Source organism: Pituophis catenifer, unplaced genomic scaffold (genome assembly GCF_029215685.1).
Source record: "Pituophis catenifer annectens isolate HBS135680 unplaced genomic scaffold, rPitCat1.0.hap2 SCAF_1, whole genome shotgun sequence".
Lineage (NCBI taxonomy): Eukaryota > Metazoa > Chordata > Lepidosauria > Squamata > Colubridae > Pituophis > Pituophis catenifer.
The window spans coordinates 306,572,766-306,588,150 of record NW_027256881.1 but is presented as its reverse complement, the minus strand read 5'-3'; the positions used below and the strand labels follow the sequence as shown (position 1 = coordinate 306,588,150).

The 15,385-nt window shown below is 36.0% G+C and overlaps 1 protein-coding gene across 1 annotated transcript in view; it reads left to right on the top strand.

Annotated features, from left to right (window-relative positions):
• CCDC88C (coiled-coil domain containing 88C) overlaps window positions 1–15,385 on the top strand; it is a 93,059-nt gene that overhangs the window by 57,538 nt on the left and 20,136 nt on the right. The window contains exons 9-18 of the mRNA XM_070941313.1: window positions 673–754; window positions 1,306–1,464; window positions 3,237–3,383; window positions 4,415–4,559; window positions 5,095–5,276; window positions 6,431–6,568; window positions 8,454–9,524; window positions 10,704–10,831; window positions 11,665–11,806; window positions 13,365–13,511. Of these exons, the coding sequence (XP_070797414.1) occupies window positions 673–754; window positions 1,306–1,464; window positions 3,237–3,383; window positions 4,415–4,559; window positions 5,095–5,276; window positions 6,431–6,568; window positions 8,454–9,524; window positions 10,704–10,831; window positions 11,665–11,806; window positions 13,365–13,511 (2,341 nt within the window). The remainder of the gene's footprint in view (window positions 1–672; window positions 755–1,305; window positions 1,465–3,236; window positions 3,384–4,414; window positions 4,560–5,094; window positions 5,277–6,430; window positions 6,569–8,453; window positions 9,525–10,703; window positions 10,832–11,664; window positions 11,807–13,364; window positions 13,512–15,385) is intronic.

The window sequence follows — 15,385 nt, the reverse complement described above, 5'->3', positions numbered from 1 at the left end:
TTTGCGACCTTTTGACAAGCAAAAGGGGAAGCCAGAGTCACTTAAAAATTTAATTTAAGAACTGCAGTGATTCACTTAACAAATGAGGCGAGAAAAGTCGTAAAATGGAGCAAACACACTTAACAAATTTCTCGCTTAACAACATAAATTTGGGCTCCATTGTGGTTGTAACTTGAGGACTACCTGTACCTGTAATGTTGTGAGCAGATGTAAATACAGGAGGTCCTTGCTTAATGACTATTAAGTGTTCCGCAACCATTCAAATTTGTGACAGCACTGAATGAGTGCCACTTAAAACCTGTCCTGAGAATTCTTGCCGTTGCAATGTCCCCATGGCCACATGATCACCATTTGCAGTTTTCTGTGCCGGCTTCAGAATAGCAAAATCAACGGGGAAGCTTGCAGGAGGTTGCAAATGGCAGCCATGTGACATCTGTATTTTCTTTCAGAAGAACTTGCTGAAACCCACTGTTCAGTATCATTGTGATGCCTTTGGGTAAATTTCTCCATTTTCTAATAATTGTGGCCTCTTCTTCATTGGTCTATGGTCATTGCTGATTTTGCGGATTTAATGACAAGAAAACTTGAACTCTTTTATGTTCCTCTTGGTGAACTTCAGTGATTTCCACATTTGGCAGAAGAGGTACTAATGAACTTGTATGAAATCCTCAGGGAAGAAAAATCAGAGCAGCTTGTTGACACCAGACATGAAGTAGATCAGCTAGTCCTGGAACTACAGAAAATAAAGCAGGAGGTAATGATATCTATTAAATTATAAAGAACAGCTATTAACATGCATTGATCTTAAAGTGATGCATACATACATTCACATCAAATTTTGGGGCTGGTTATCTTTAACAGGACAAGAAACCCTTCTTAGTGTATTTAAGGAATTCAAACTTAATGAATGGAGAGATCTGAATTTGCAGATCAATTGGCAATTTCAGGTCATTTATCACTGTGTTAGTTGCTAAGAATTACTGGGCATAGTAATAACCCACAAGTTTCATAATTTCTGGCCTACACTTACCTTTGTTTTATGGGAATGAATAGGCATGCAACACAACAACTTGTGCATATTGAAAATAGTATTATTTCTTAGTCTTGCTCTCCTTATGGTGTTTCCCTTTTTTTTTTTTTTTGACATTTTAAAACTAACATATTTTAATGATATACATTTTTACAGACTAAGTTGACAAGTGAAGGGAGGGCTGGTAAACAATAAAGCCAGAGTAAAATGAAATTTTACTTTTTTTATTAATAAGTCATTTCAAAAGTTTGCTGTACTGATTTTACTTTGTTCAGAATATTAACCTCATGGCAGATGCCCGCTCTGCTCGAGCCTACAGGGATGAGTTAGATTCCTTAAGGGAGAAAGCAAACAGAGTGGAGAGGCTTGAGATGGAGCTGGTCCGGTGTAAAGAAAAGCTTCACGATGTGGATTTCTACAAAGCACGGATGGAGGCAAGTTGGGGGTATAGCAAGAACGGGAAATTTGGCATTTATTGCTAATTTAATCTGATATATATTATATTCTTTAGATGAGCTCTTGCTACCTAATGGCATCATACAATGATAACAACATAATTCTTATAAGAACTAGCAGCCTTTGGACAATTTGATGGCCACGGTCCCATATAAAAGGTGGTTATGACCTATCCTTTCTCTGACTGAAGACATCACCTGAGAGCTGGTCACCATATATTCTTAATTGTATCCTGTCCTTGATAAAGTTTTTGGGAAACCTGAAAGGGAATATATCATTCCAGCCCCCTTTGCCAGCCTATAAATATAAGTCCACCTGAAGCTTTCTCTTCTCTGTAGCGGAAGACATTGGTAGAAGAGTATGAATACAATTAACACTCCAGCCCAGGTTACTTAAAACTAATGACACTCTTCCTCTCTAGCAAAAGACCTGGCCATAGGTGACAGCTCACTGTTAGATTTGGAATCTGTGCTTGCCTTAAGTCCAGATGGTTAATGATTCTGGTAATCGACAGCATGCTCATGCATTCCACCTGATCACTCTTCCTGGGCTGTATAGTGCCCAGTTGCTCCTGGAAATACTCATATTCAGATTTTGGTGTGTCACTTTTCTAGAAAATCAACCTCCATATGCTAACTCCAAAATCTGCCCTCAGATTTTCATTTTTGAAGAAGTGTCAGACCAGAAGTTCAGATCTGAGTGTAATGCTCTACATTTCTGTTTTTAAGTTTACCCATGCCCAGCAAAGGAGGAACCAACTCCAAGTGATCAGGAGAGTTCTCCAAAATATTGCTCTTTACTAGTAAATTAGACTGATCAACAAGTATGGCTTTGTGTTTTGAGCAAACACTGCTGTTTTTTTCTGGAAAAAAAATTATATCAGCCAAGCTGTCGTCAAAAAGTAATGACCCTGAATACTAGTATAAAATTAATTTCTTAAGAAGAACCTGTTATTCCAAAAGCAGAACCATTTAATAAAGCTTTGTTCAGAGTTGCAGGTAAGAATACAACTTTGCTTTCTTTTAATGTTCTTTTCTGTGGAATGGCTAAACTGCCTGCTGTGTAATCCCAGTTTATTGTGCAGCTTTCTCAAACATGTAAGAAGAAGAGCTGCAGAAACAGAATCTAGTTGGAGTACCTCTTTTCTCCCTGACTCTCTTAGAATTCATCAACTCATGCTGTTTAGTAAAGTGCTGACTGTTTCTTTGCTTTCAAATTGATTAAGAGATTAAAACTTTTCATCTGCATAGAGGAAGAAGTAATAAGTAGTCCATCATTGCATCCTGTCATCTTATCTACAACTGCTAATTGCAACTGTTAATTGGCAACAGGACCCTGAGATCATTTTTGAGAGTGTTTGTTTACTTATTTCATTTGTTTGCTGCCCATCTCACCTAGAAGCAGTTGCTAGTGTTTCATCAGGCACAATTGTATTTCATCCTTTTAATTATTTTCATAGGAATGTAGGGGATGATTCCATTCTTGTAGGAAAATGCACATGAAAATTACTTTTACATTCTAGCTTTCAAATAATATTTTTGCCAATCTAGCTAAATTCTAACTTTGAGCTCAATAATTGAAGAATTCTATAGATGCAACATTATTTTTCTAAGTCATCCATTGCCTACAGAAAAATATTTCATGATATGCTATTGATGCTGATATTAAACTGATATTATTAAAATTGGATGGTGTTTGAAACCCTGGTTAAATCATTCAGTGATTTGTGATTTTTTTTTTTAAATTGCAGGAGCTTAGAGAAGACAACATCGTATTAATTGAAACAAAGACAATGTTGGAAGAGCAATTGATGATAGCAAGAGCTCGTGGTGATAAATTACATGAGATTGAAAAAGAAAATTTGCAATTGAAATCCAAACTTCATGACATAGAACTGGTACAGTGTGATATTTTTAAACATTGGCGGAATTTCTTTTCAAGCTAATTAGTTTTCAGGTGACTGAACAGCGACCTCATACCAAAAACACTCTTTGAAACAGTGCAGTATTTTTTGACAATACTGAGAATCAGATTGACACTAGCTTGAAAGTATGAAGTTATATTAATGTGTTAAGTTTGTATATTTTAATGGTAATACATATTTCATAGAAGAAACTAAATGTTTAATTGCCACATTTAGGATTAAGATCTCACCAGATTGCAGTCTTTGTGGCAAGCAAAATCTTTCCGAATGCATAAAATATTTCTCATACATCCCAGTTCCAGCCCATAATCAAAGCCTTATTCTCAGAATGCTCATGTCAGACAAAATAGTTTCCAAAATACATTAAGCTTAGGAGGTGTGAGAAGGTAGAATGAGTGTGTAAGAAGCTATGGAGGCTCAGTGTTCTGAAGCAATATGATAGAAATATAGGAGGCAAATGATTAAAAGTTACATTACATTTTGCTTCATACTTTCTTTGTGAGCTCTCTAATTGACCAAAATGGGAAGTGGGATGCTGGCTAAAGCAAATTTTATTTACAATTTATGGCAGTTTTCTTCTATTCTGGTTAAGAGAAGCATTGGTTTAAAACATAGGAATAATTGACTGATCTACTCAGTTTGTGATTCATCACTAATATAGGCATTGGTATCCTTTAATGTACATTTGAGTTTTATCATTATCTTTCCTTTTTATTCTTATGTATTATAGATTAGTTCTGCTGATATTTACACAGCAAATTCATCTTCCATTAAGAAAAGCCAGACAAGAGGTGATTTTAGAGCCATAATTTTAGATATTTTCATACTGTGCACTAGATGTTCTTCTGTCAAACTGGTGGGGAATGAACATTGATACCTTGGTCAGGATAAACTTCAGCCCCCTATTTAGGTTGAAGAAATTGTAAATATTGCCTTTGCTGCATAGCTTTCTTTGTCCATCATCTAAGGTAGATTATAAAGCTATGTGCCTTGTGCTCCATTAGGACAGGGATACTGACAAAAAGAGAATTGAAGAGCTTTTGGAAGAAAATATGGTGCTAGAAATTGCACAGAAACAAAGTATGAATGAGTCAGTCCACCTCGGCAAGGAACTGGAACAACTGTCAAAGAATACAGATCTCTCGGATAGTAAGTACGACAAATCAGTTTTCTACCCCTAATGTCATATGTGTTTGATTTTTGTACGTTAATTCAGAATTAATGGGAAAAACGAAGAATTCCTATAGTGAACTTGGGTTCATATATTGCAAAATAATCAAAAGTAACTGTGTTCCATTCTTATGAGATATTCTTTCTTTCCTTTCTCATTTTTAAAAATGACTCATTTTACTTCATTATGCAGAATAATCCATTATGCAGAATGAGATACTCTCTATTAAGCTGGATTTCCCTTTAAGTCCATGTTAATGGATTTAAAAGTGATTATTTTTATTAGTTGTATAAAATGACATTTTAATAAAATAACACTAGCTAGGGTGTACCTTAACCCCCTATTTTTAAATGGATGTTATTTAAATAAATTAAAATTATGTAATATAAATTAAAAATATTTTATTTAAACAAATTAGTCCGTTCTGATCAACAGATTAAGAAATAGCTGGAAATGGATCCATGTTTGCAAATGTGTTTATAGTTGGGCATTCTGGATATTGTATTTCAACAGCAAGGAAATCTTTTGTCTTTGAGTTGAATGAATGTGCATCAAGTCGTATCTTGAAACTTGAGAAGGATAACCAGAGCCTGCAAAATATCATCCAGGAGCTAAGAGATGCATCTGTAGTCACTGAAGAGAATAACCTCAAATTTGTAGAACTACAAAATGAGAATCAACAGCTTGGCCAAAAGGTAAATAACATAATTTATATTTACAGTCACCCAATCAAGTGTGTTTGGAAGCTGTCTACCACAAGACATAGTGTTGGCTACCAGTTTGGTTGGCTTCTAAAAAAGGTTTGGACAATCTATAGCTGTTGGCCTTGAAGGCAGTATAGCTGCCTCTGAAAGCAGTCTGCTAGGAGACAAATTGTGCTCTTGGTTTATTTAATTTAATTTAATTTAATTTATTGAATTTATATTGCCGCCTATTCACACATGGCGACTCAAGACGGCTTACAGAATATAAAACCTCATTTAAAACAATAAAACTAATAAAAAAGAATTAAATAAATTAATATAATAAAATAAAATCATCCCTCACCCCAACCCTGGTGACAGCAAATCATACAAGCCATTTAATGGGCTCCATCCCACTCTGGGTTCCCCAAGCCCGCTGGCACAACCAGGTCTTCAGTGCCTTCCGGAAGACTGTTAGAGTGGGGGGCATTCTAATCTCTGGGGGAATGATGTTCCAGAGAGAGGGAGCCACCACAGAAAAGGTTCTTTTTCTGGGTCTCACCAGGTATATCTCCCTAGGGGATGGGACCTGCAACATTCCCTGCCTACCCACTCTGATGTGTTGGGTAGATGTGACCGGCATTTCATTCAAAAATAGAGCTCAACTGGCCCAGCACTCTCATGGCCAATTAATTTTTTATATGCCAATAATAATTTCAGCAGGCTTGTTGGATGCTCAGCCAAGATTGGATATTCTCTTATGGAATTAGAACTTATAGAGTATTACTTTAAACATCTTTGTGTTACATTCCTTGTGTATCATTGAATTCATGGTAGTCATGGTTGCATTAAAAAGTACCTACTTTTGCTACTTTGGGCGAAGGGAAGGAGGCAAGATCAAAGAGCAATGTTGTTGTAGATGCTCATCCAAACATGCAGCAAATATAGTTTAGAAATGCCATCTCCTCCCATTAAGTAGCTACTATGTTGTTTTTGATTCATTGCCACATCTAAAGAAGGTGGACTGGAAGCCAACATATTTTATTTCTGTTGTGTTATACTGCTTTGGCAAACTTATTGATAAAGTTTAAAATACTTAATTTCTCAAAATGTCCTTCTATGTGAACACTGTTTCTTCTGAGTTACTTAAAACCTTTTCTATCCAGATTGAGAAGCTGCAAAATCAGATAGAAAAGGAGAAACAAAGTAACCAAGACTTGGAGGCTTTAAGTGAAGAACTCTTGAAAGAAAAGCAAGATCTTAAGGACACAATGGAGGCTTTAAAAGCTGATCAAGAAAGACAGGTAGACATGTGGGTTTTGCCAAAATATAACCAGTTGGGTGTTAGAAATTGTTGGCTTACATATATAATAGTAGGAGAAACATATTTTTGCTGAATTCAAGGACTGAGCAGACTCAAAACAGAAAGTAGTTTATCCTTTTCCCTCCTCATATTTATAAAATATTTAAATTGGTTGAAATGTTGACGTCACCTCAGTATAATGATTTAGAGTGATTGTTAAGAGATGTCACATCAGCTCACATTGCTAAAGGTGTAATTGAGGTGCATGATTGCACACTGACATTGAGAAGACTGTAGCACCAGCCCTGTTGTTATTTTAAATGGTTTCAATTACTAATTGATATAAAAAATGTGTTAGAGATCAAACCATTGCCATCTAGTTCAGTAAATACAACAGAAGTTATGGATCTGGTACTCTTCCCAACTTTTTGAAGTGCAGCCCTGTAGTAAAATTGGCTCTTTAGAATTCTTTTGGATTCTAATAAGAATGTTGGTTGTGTTTAATTTTTTTTAATTCATGCTTTTAGACCATTTATTCTTTTAACTTTACTAAGCTTAGTCTTAAAAAATCTCCATTCCCATCCCACTCCAGGGGAAGGATAGTGTAAAATCTTGGTTCCCTCCCCAATCCAGGGGAAGGTTACTGCAAAATCCCCATTTCCTCCCAATCAGCTGGGATGTGGGAGGTAGAGAATAGATAGGGGTGGGGCCAGCCAGAATTTTTACTACCAGTTCTCCGAACTACTCAAAATTTCCGCTACCAGTTCTCCAGAACTGGTCAGAACCTGCTGAAACCCACCTCTGCCACGGACCATTAGGACAGCAAAGCCCAATTTTATCTCAAGGATGGTCTCGTTATACTAGGTAAAGCTCCTTTGCAAACAAAGGTACAGATAGTCCTTGACTTACAAAAGTTCATTTAGTGACCATTCAAATCAACAGCACCGAAAAAAGTGAATTATGACTGTTTTTCACACTTATGACTGTTGTGGCATAAGTGGTTGCAGTGTCCCAGGATCATGTGATCCCCTTTGGCGACAATCTAAAAAGCAAAGTCAATGGGAAAGCCAAATTCATTTAACATCCGTGTTATTAACTTATTTGTTTATTTATTTATTTTATTTGTACAAGATAGCAGGTATAGGTATAAATATAAACAAAGGAAGTAAATAACAACTGCAGTGATTCGTTTAACAACTGTGGCAAGAAAGGTCGTAAAATGGGACAAAACTCACATATCAACTATCTCGCGTACCAAATTTTGGGCTCGATTGTGGTCATAAATCAAAGACTACTTGTATTTTGCCTGTATCCCACTCACTAGGAATTACATTCAATTCCTGGTATATTAACACATGCTAAGGCTACTGTGAGATGTTACCTGTTATCACTATATGCGGATAGAAAAAAAACCCCAAAATGTTTTAGTTCATAAATACCAAATATTGCTTCTTTGTATACCTGACTCAAATAAATATGCCTTCCAGAGTACCATTTGATGAAATGTATCTGTTTGAAATAATGCTTGGTTGTTCAACTGAATCATCTTATTCTTTTTCTCTTGAATTTTGGATTGAGTATGTATTCTGACACTGATTCTGATTCTTGGTGTTAGCAAACCCCATATGGCCTTCAGCCATTCCTCTAACATTTGTGCCATTGTCTTGGATAAAGACAAATGTCATATGACTCATTGTGTTAAATGTCATTTAAAAAAATAGAGTAAAAGCATGAATCCAACAATAACTTTTTTTTCTCATATACAGTTTGCTATAAAGCAATCAATTTCATTTTATTAATCCAGATTTTCTTTTATCTAATATGAAATCTACAAGAGTGCTTTTTTGGTATATAATGGATGATCTTTTTTTTTGTTCTGACTCTAGATACAAGACCTAGAAAAAGAAACTGACCACCTGAATCAAGTGGTTTTTTCTCTAAGACAGAGATCCCAAGTCAGTACAGAAGCCAAAGTGAAAAATATTGAAATGGAAAACAAAATACTTCACGAGGCAGTTAGTCAGAGCAACAGCAAGCTCAGTAAGCTTGAATTTGAGAAAAAGCAGTTGCAAAAAGATTTTGAGCAAGTTAAAGAAAAAGTAGAAAGAGTAGAAGAAATGGATAAAGAGCTTCATCGGCTAGAAAGGGAGAATGACCAGCTTGCCAAAAAAGTTGCAGCCATGAAAATTACCACTGAGAAACTAGAAGTACTTGAACAAGAAAACAAGGATCTGGAAGTAGAAAACAGAACGCTGAAAAAGTCTCTAGATACTTTGCACAATGTTTCCATCCAGCTGGAAAATTTAGAAAAGAATAATAAACAGCTAGATGACAAAAACCAGGAGCTCAGGCAAATTGTAGAGACTATGAAATTCACCAGTACAAAATTAGCCCAGATAGAGGCAGCAAACGAAGAGCTAGAAAAAGAAAAGGAAGAACTTCAAAAAAACATAATCATGCTAAAAGTTCTGCTCAAGAAATCAGAAAGGTTGGAGCTGAGTTACCAGAGTATGAATGCTGAAAATCAAAAGCTGCAGCAAATTCTAGAAAATAGCAGTAAAAAAGTTCAACAGCTGGAAAAAGAACTCCAGGGTGTTGAAGATGACAATCAAAGTCTTCAGAGAAAATTGGAGGACCAGAAGATCTCAAGTAAGCAGGTGGAATGGTTGGAAAAAGAGAAGAAATTATTGGAGCAGGAAGTGTTTCAATTGGATAAAGACAAAAAGATGCTGGAAAAAGAGACAAAGAGACTATGGCAGCAAGTAGAGCTAAAAGATGCTAACTTGGATGAGAATACTATAAAATTGACAGCAATTGAAAAGGAATATAAGATTTTAGAAAGAGAACTTGCTAGAGTCAGTGATTCATCAAGTAAGATGAAGGAATTTGAAAAAAACAATAAAGATCTACAGAAGCAAGTTACTATTGATAAGAGAACTCTGGCTACATTAAGAGAGGTAAGCAAAATTTCACTGCCTACCATCTAATGAGGAATTAGGAAACCAGGATGTAGTGATTAAAAGCTTTACAACTTCCTCAGAAATAAGGAATAATGAATTGTAGGCAGTCATTGATTGTATAATTCATGGAAGCCAATTGTTGATTCATGTCAGTAGTGGGATTCAAAAATTTTTTACTACTGGTTCTGTGGGCGTGGCTTGGTGGGCGTGGCAGCAGAAGGATACTGTAAAATCTCCATTTCCTCCCCACTCCAGGGGAAGGGTACTGTAAAATTTCCATTTCATCCCCTCTCCAAGGGAAGGATACTGTAAAATCTCCATTCCCTCCCCACTCTAGGGGAAGGTTACTGCAAAATCCCTATTTCCTCCCGATCAGCTGGAACTCGGGAGGCAGAGAATAGATGGGGGCGGGGCCAGTCAGAGGTGGTATTTACCTGTTCTCTGAACTACTCAAAATTTCCTCTAAAGGTTCTCCAGGACTGGTTAGAACCTGCTGAATACCACCTCTGATTCACGTACAACACAACAAAGGCACAGATTTATCTTACGCTACAGTTCAATTTAGTTTATCATGCTGTAGTATGTGCAAGCCTTTTGCAAAATCATGGAGCCTCTTTGTATGATGGGACATAATCAGTCTTTTTATGAACTATGGGTATTTCAAATTGGGCAGATTATTACATTATACAGTCAAGTTAATTTTAACATACTCAGATGTTCCATAACTGATGGCACTTCCCTTTATTTGAATGAAATGAGAAATTGCAATAGATTTTCTCATTTAATCATTGCTTGGCATAGAGTAGCTACTTTATTTTAGGAAAAAATCTTAAGTATTGTATAGAAGCTGAGAGATGATAATTCAAATTATGGAAGATCATGTTCCAAAAAATATATATTACTCTTCAGGTATGTTGAGCTACAACTGTTTTAGTTGCTCACTGTTTGTGAGAAGTGAAGTCCAATAGATTTGGAAAGTACCAGATATCTATAGAAAATGTCTGATTAAAATCATTGTGCAAGTAAGATTTCATGAGAATACAGCTACATCTAAAATCTTGATTAAAACATTTTGATGTACGTTTCTTCACAGTAAAATTGTGTACATGTTCACCACATTTTTTCCCCTAGCAGCCTTGGAAATTATTTGTTTGTCATCATTGTTCCTATTTGCAGGATTTAGTCCTTGAGAAGTTGAAAAGCCAGAGGTTATCTAGTGAGATGGATAAATTGGACCAGGAACTAAACAAGATGGGATTAAATAAGGAGCTGCTTCTGCAGGATGATAATGGCAACAGTGATAAGTGAGAAGATAGTTTCTTTTCGAGTCTGTATTTTTCTGTGTTTTAACTTCTGTTCCTTTAGTCTCCTCCAGATTTTAGGCATATGTGCTTCTTTGCCATTGGAAGTTATAGTTGTCAGGTAGCTGGAAGAAAGTCCCGGATCTAATCTAAATCTTTTAAACAGGTGGTTTTCTTATTTAAACAAATGGCCTACAATTGGCAACAAAACTACCAGTTGAAAAAAAATTCTTAGATAGTAAGTTTCTGTAGAAGCATTCTTTCTTCCAATCACTGCTTGAAAGATTATGAAAGCTTCTTTAGATAAAGGATTTCAGTTAGTTTGTGGATAGTGGTCCAGATACCACATTACAACAAGTGGAGGGGGCCAGAATAAAAGCAAGAGGGACCAGGACAAAAATGAATTTAAGGTTGATAAATATGTAAATCAAATTATAATCAAATTAGTCAAACACATGTATACTTAATACTTTCCCCTTGTATCAATTAAAAATTCTAATCCTATTGCACCTATCTTATGGGTATACTGGAAGTTTCACCCAGGGATTTCTGAAATGACGTGACATAATCACTATCAGAGATAATAGTATTTTTCCTCATCCTGGCTTGTCTCTCGGGTAAACCCATTTGCATGGGACAAGCTTTACCCCTAATCTAATGTTGCAGTTCTATACATTGTACATTGATCCTGTTCGTTGATTTTTCCCAGATGAGAAAATAAAATACTGATATAAAGTAAATATATTTATTAGGCATTTGGCTAATACTTGCAAAACATGGACTTTGTTCTTTCATATATTTTCAGTTACTGACATGCTGTCCTTAACACCCCTCAGGAAATATAAAATCTTGGAAAGCCAAACTGAATGTATTCTAAAGACAACACTAGCTAGTAAAGAAGAGAAAATTGTTGCATTGGAGGCCAAACTACAAGAGTTTGTTAACTTAAACCAACAGTTACAGAACGAACTAAACATGGTAAGACAGAAACCCAGAAACAATGCTCAATAGTAGCAAGTGACCCATGACAGGTCACCTATGAAATAATGCAAACCTTGATATATACAGAAGTTCTTCATCCTGATTATAAAAATGCTTTTGACCCTGTGCTTTCTAATCTATTGATGAAGGTCTCTGTTTTTTGTTTATGGCTTAGATCAGGGGTGTCAAGCTTGATTTCATTGAGAGCCGCATCAGCGTTGTATTTGACCTCGGGGGGACCAGGATGGGTGTGGCTGCGGTGGGCATTGCCAGCTCAACGTCACTCATGTCGGGGGTGCCTGTGATGGCCCAAGTGCTCTACCAGCGAAAACGGGCTCCCAAACTCTGTTTTCAGCTGTGATGGCCTCCTGCAACTCTCTGCCAGTGAAAATGGAGTTCAGAAGGGCTGTACGTGACCCTCCCGTGCTCCATTTTAACTGGCAGAGGCACCACAGGCCAGTTCACTGTTTCCAGGACAGCCCTGCAGGCCAGATCTAAGCACCCCCAGGCCAGATCCAGCCCCCGGGCCTTTAGTTTGATACCCCTGGCTTAGATCTCTATGCAGTTTTATTTTACAATTACCTAAAAGGGGTTTCTCCTAAATAATTACCTGTAATTTGGAAGGTGGGGTCATCTTACATTTCTTGAGAGTAGAAGATGCACTGTTCAAAGTGAAGGAATGATTAGGAGCTGCAAATTATGAAAACAAGTGCCTGAAAACAGGAGATGCTACTAGCATCGTTTCAAGTTCAATGGAGATGAACATACTAAGCTCTGCTCTCTTATTGTCTTCCACATGTAGGAAGTGAATGCAATGGATAATTTTTTTAAATTTATGGAATGTCTTCTCATGAATATACAAACGGTATACAAATTCAAAATAAAATAAAATAAAATAAAATAAAAATGAATTAAAACAGAATCCTTAACCGAATATTCTTGTAATCCATTAATAGAGAGGTTCTCCTTTTCAGACATTTATTCTTTTCTATCCATGGAGGGAAAAGAAAAGAGAATTGATTAACATATGAATGGAACAGGACTAACATGTTACGGATTTTTACAGCCAAACTAAAAACTTCATGTTGATTGGGATGTATGAGTAAGCATACAGAGTACAGAGTAAGCATACATAGAAGATTGCAGTTCAATGAACGAAAGATCATTTTTCAAGTTTCTACCCCAGTTTACCCAGTATAAGCTGCTCTAAATAAATCCATCCTCGGTACTGCAGTAGTCTAGGCATACTTGTTTGACAGCAATAACTACTAAAAGTCTTATGCTTACTAAACATATATACACACATCTGTGTGCATGCGCATACATAAGCCCTTGTATAAATGGGTAAAATGTATGTACTTCTTTTGGAGACAAAATCTCCAGAATTGATTTTAGTGGAAGTTGGTAAACATAGTTGACCATGTAGGGTTTTGGTCTGTATTTGTGAAATTTTTTTCCAATCTGGCACTGCTTTTGTTGGAGGATTATCTTAAATTTTGTGTCATCTTTTCAAGTAAATAACTGCACACGTTACAATCTTTGCCTACATTTACAGATGAGGAAGGATTTTGCATGTCTTAAGCAGAAGCAAGAAGAGGGAACTTTTATGCAGAAACTGAATCAACCGTTGGAAAACTGTCAGAAGGAAGCAACGATGGAGCTTCTCAAAGTGAAGGACAGAGCTATAGATCTAGAAAGGAATGTAAGATGTCAGCTGTGTGTGTTTATTTCTATTTTAGGTTACAAACAATTCACATATTTTAATTCATTATTGAGTTATATCTGAACATGTCTATGTACTGATTGAGTAGTGTCTGCCTACTCCTCCATGCATCTGCAGTTCTGAACATATTCTGTGCTAAGCTGCAACAAATACACATTTTTATATAACATTCCAGAAGCATATTATAATATATGAAGCATCCCTATGAATAATACTTTAAAATTATTTTCTTTATTGTGTTTCACCATTCTAAACATTTAACCTTTCTTTCAAGTTGGTGAAGTTGCCTAAATAAAAAGAGCGGAGAAGGCCTTCCTTCCTTTCATTGGGTGGTAGCATTTTTCATAATGATTGGATTGAAAACAACTTTGCAGAGGATGCTGCATCACTTTTATGGTGACTGTTTGTTCAAAAAGAGCAATGGACAGTTCTGTACCGCCTCACTGCAACGCTACCTGAAAACAAGTATGGCAGTTGTGAATACAGTTGCCTTGTCAGCCAGTAGAACACAGGAATAACCAATACCCATCCTCTTGTGCAGATTGCAGGTGCTGCCATTTGAAAAAACCACGGAATGAGAGATGCTCTCTGACACAAACATAACAGTTAACTGTAACCCACCACTACCACCTGCCACTCCTGTGGGATATATAGCAAAACCTCGGTCATTTCAGATCTTAAGGTAGATTTCAAAAAGAAGCTGGACTGAGGACAGGAGCTACCATAAATCACCTCAAATCTTCTAAGGCAGGGATCTCCAACCTTGGCAACTTTAAGATTTGTGGACTTCAATTCCCAGAATTCCTCAGCCAGTCTTAAAGTTGCCAAGGTTGGAGACCCCTGTTGTAAGGAATGTAGGGATATTAAAAAGACAATTCCTAGCTCATAATCTTCCATAGTAATTTCACAAAAAGAAAAAAAAAAGATAAAATACAGGCAAGTGAAATAGGTACAGTCTTTGAGGTTGATGGACAGAAGCAGATGGGTTTCTTCTTTGCTGAATTGAACTTTCTGAGATTGTGGGGTGGCATTCCTACGACTTTTTATTCCCTCACCAGTGTCACCAGAATGGTTCCTCTATTGCTCTGCTGTCTTAGAACAATTAGCCGTTATAGCCAAATATATTTTCTAGTTATGGGGAAAGAAAGCAAACCCCACAAGTACTTTCTGTCCTGGATGATATAGCAGTTATATATATACTTTTTTAAAATATTTTTTTTTATTTTCTTTTAATACAAACATTACATCATTCATTAAACTGTGTCGTCTGGGTACAAATTTTTTGTGTCATAACAGTTAAAGCTTACCACCATATTCATTATTTATAGCTACTCTTATTTTAATACTAATACTTAATACTTAACATATCTATTGTTGTAACATTTCTCTTCTTAACTTATTTGATTTTATTATACATTACTTTCATATTTATTGTCTAACCACTGATAAAATATATCCCATATATTATAATAATCAGATTCTTCCTATCCTTTAATTGCAAGTGTTAAATCTATTCATTTCTGCACATTCCAATATTTTCTTTTTTTTTTCATAAAATAATTTTTATTAAACAGTTTGTCTTTAAAAACAACACAAAAAAAACAATCACACATGTATAAAAACAAGACATGTCAAGACTTAACATATTAAACATTACATAACAATGGTAATTTTACAGCATTTTGTATCGACTTACGTATTTCGCTTTTGTAATTTTCTATTCTATAATTTCTATTTACTACTCAATAGTAGGATAATCGTGTTACTCCAACACACACACACACACACACACACACACACACACACACACACTCTCTCTCTCTCTCCCTCCCTCCTCTCTCTCTCTCTCTCTC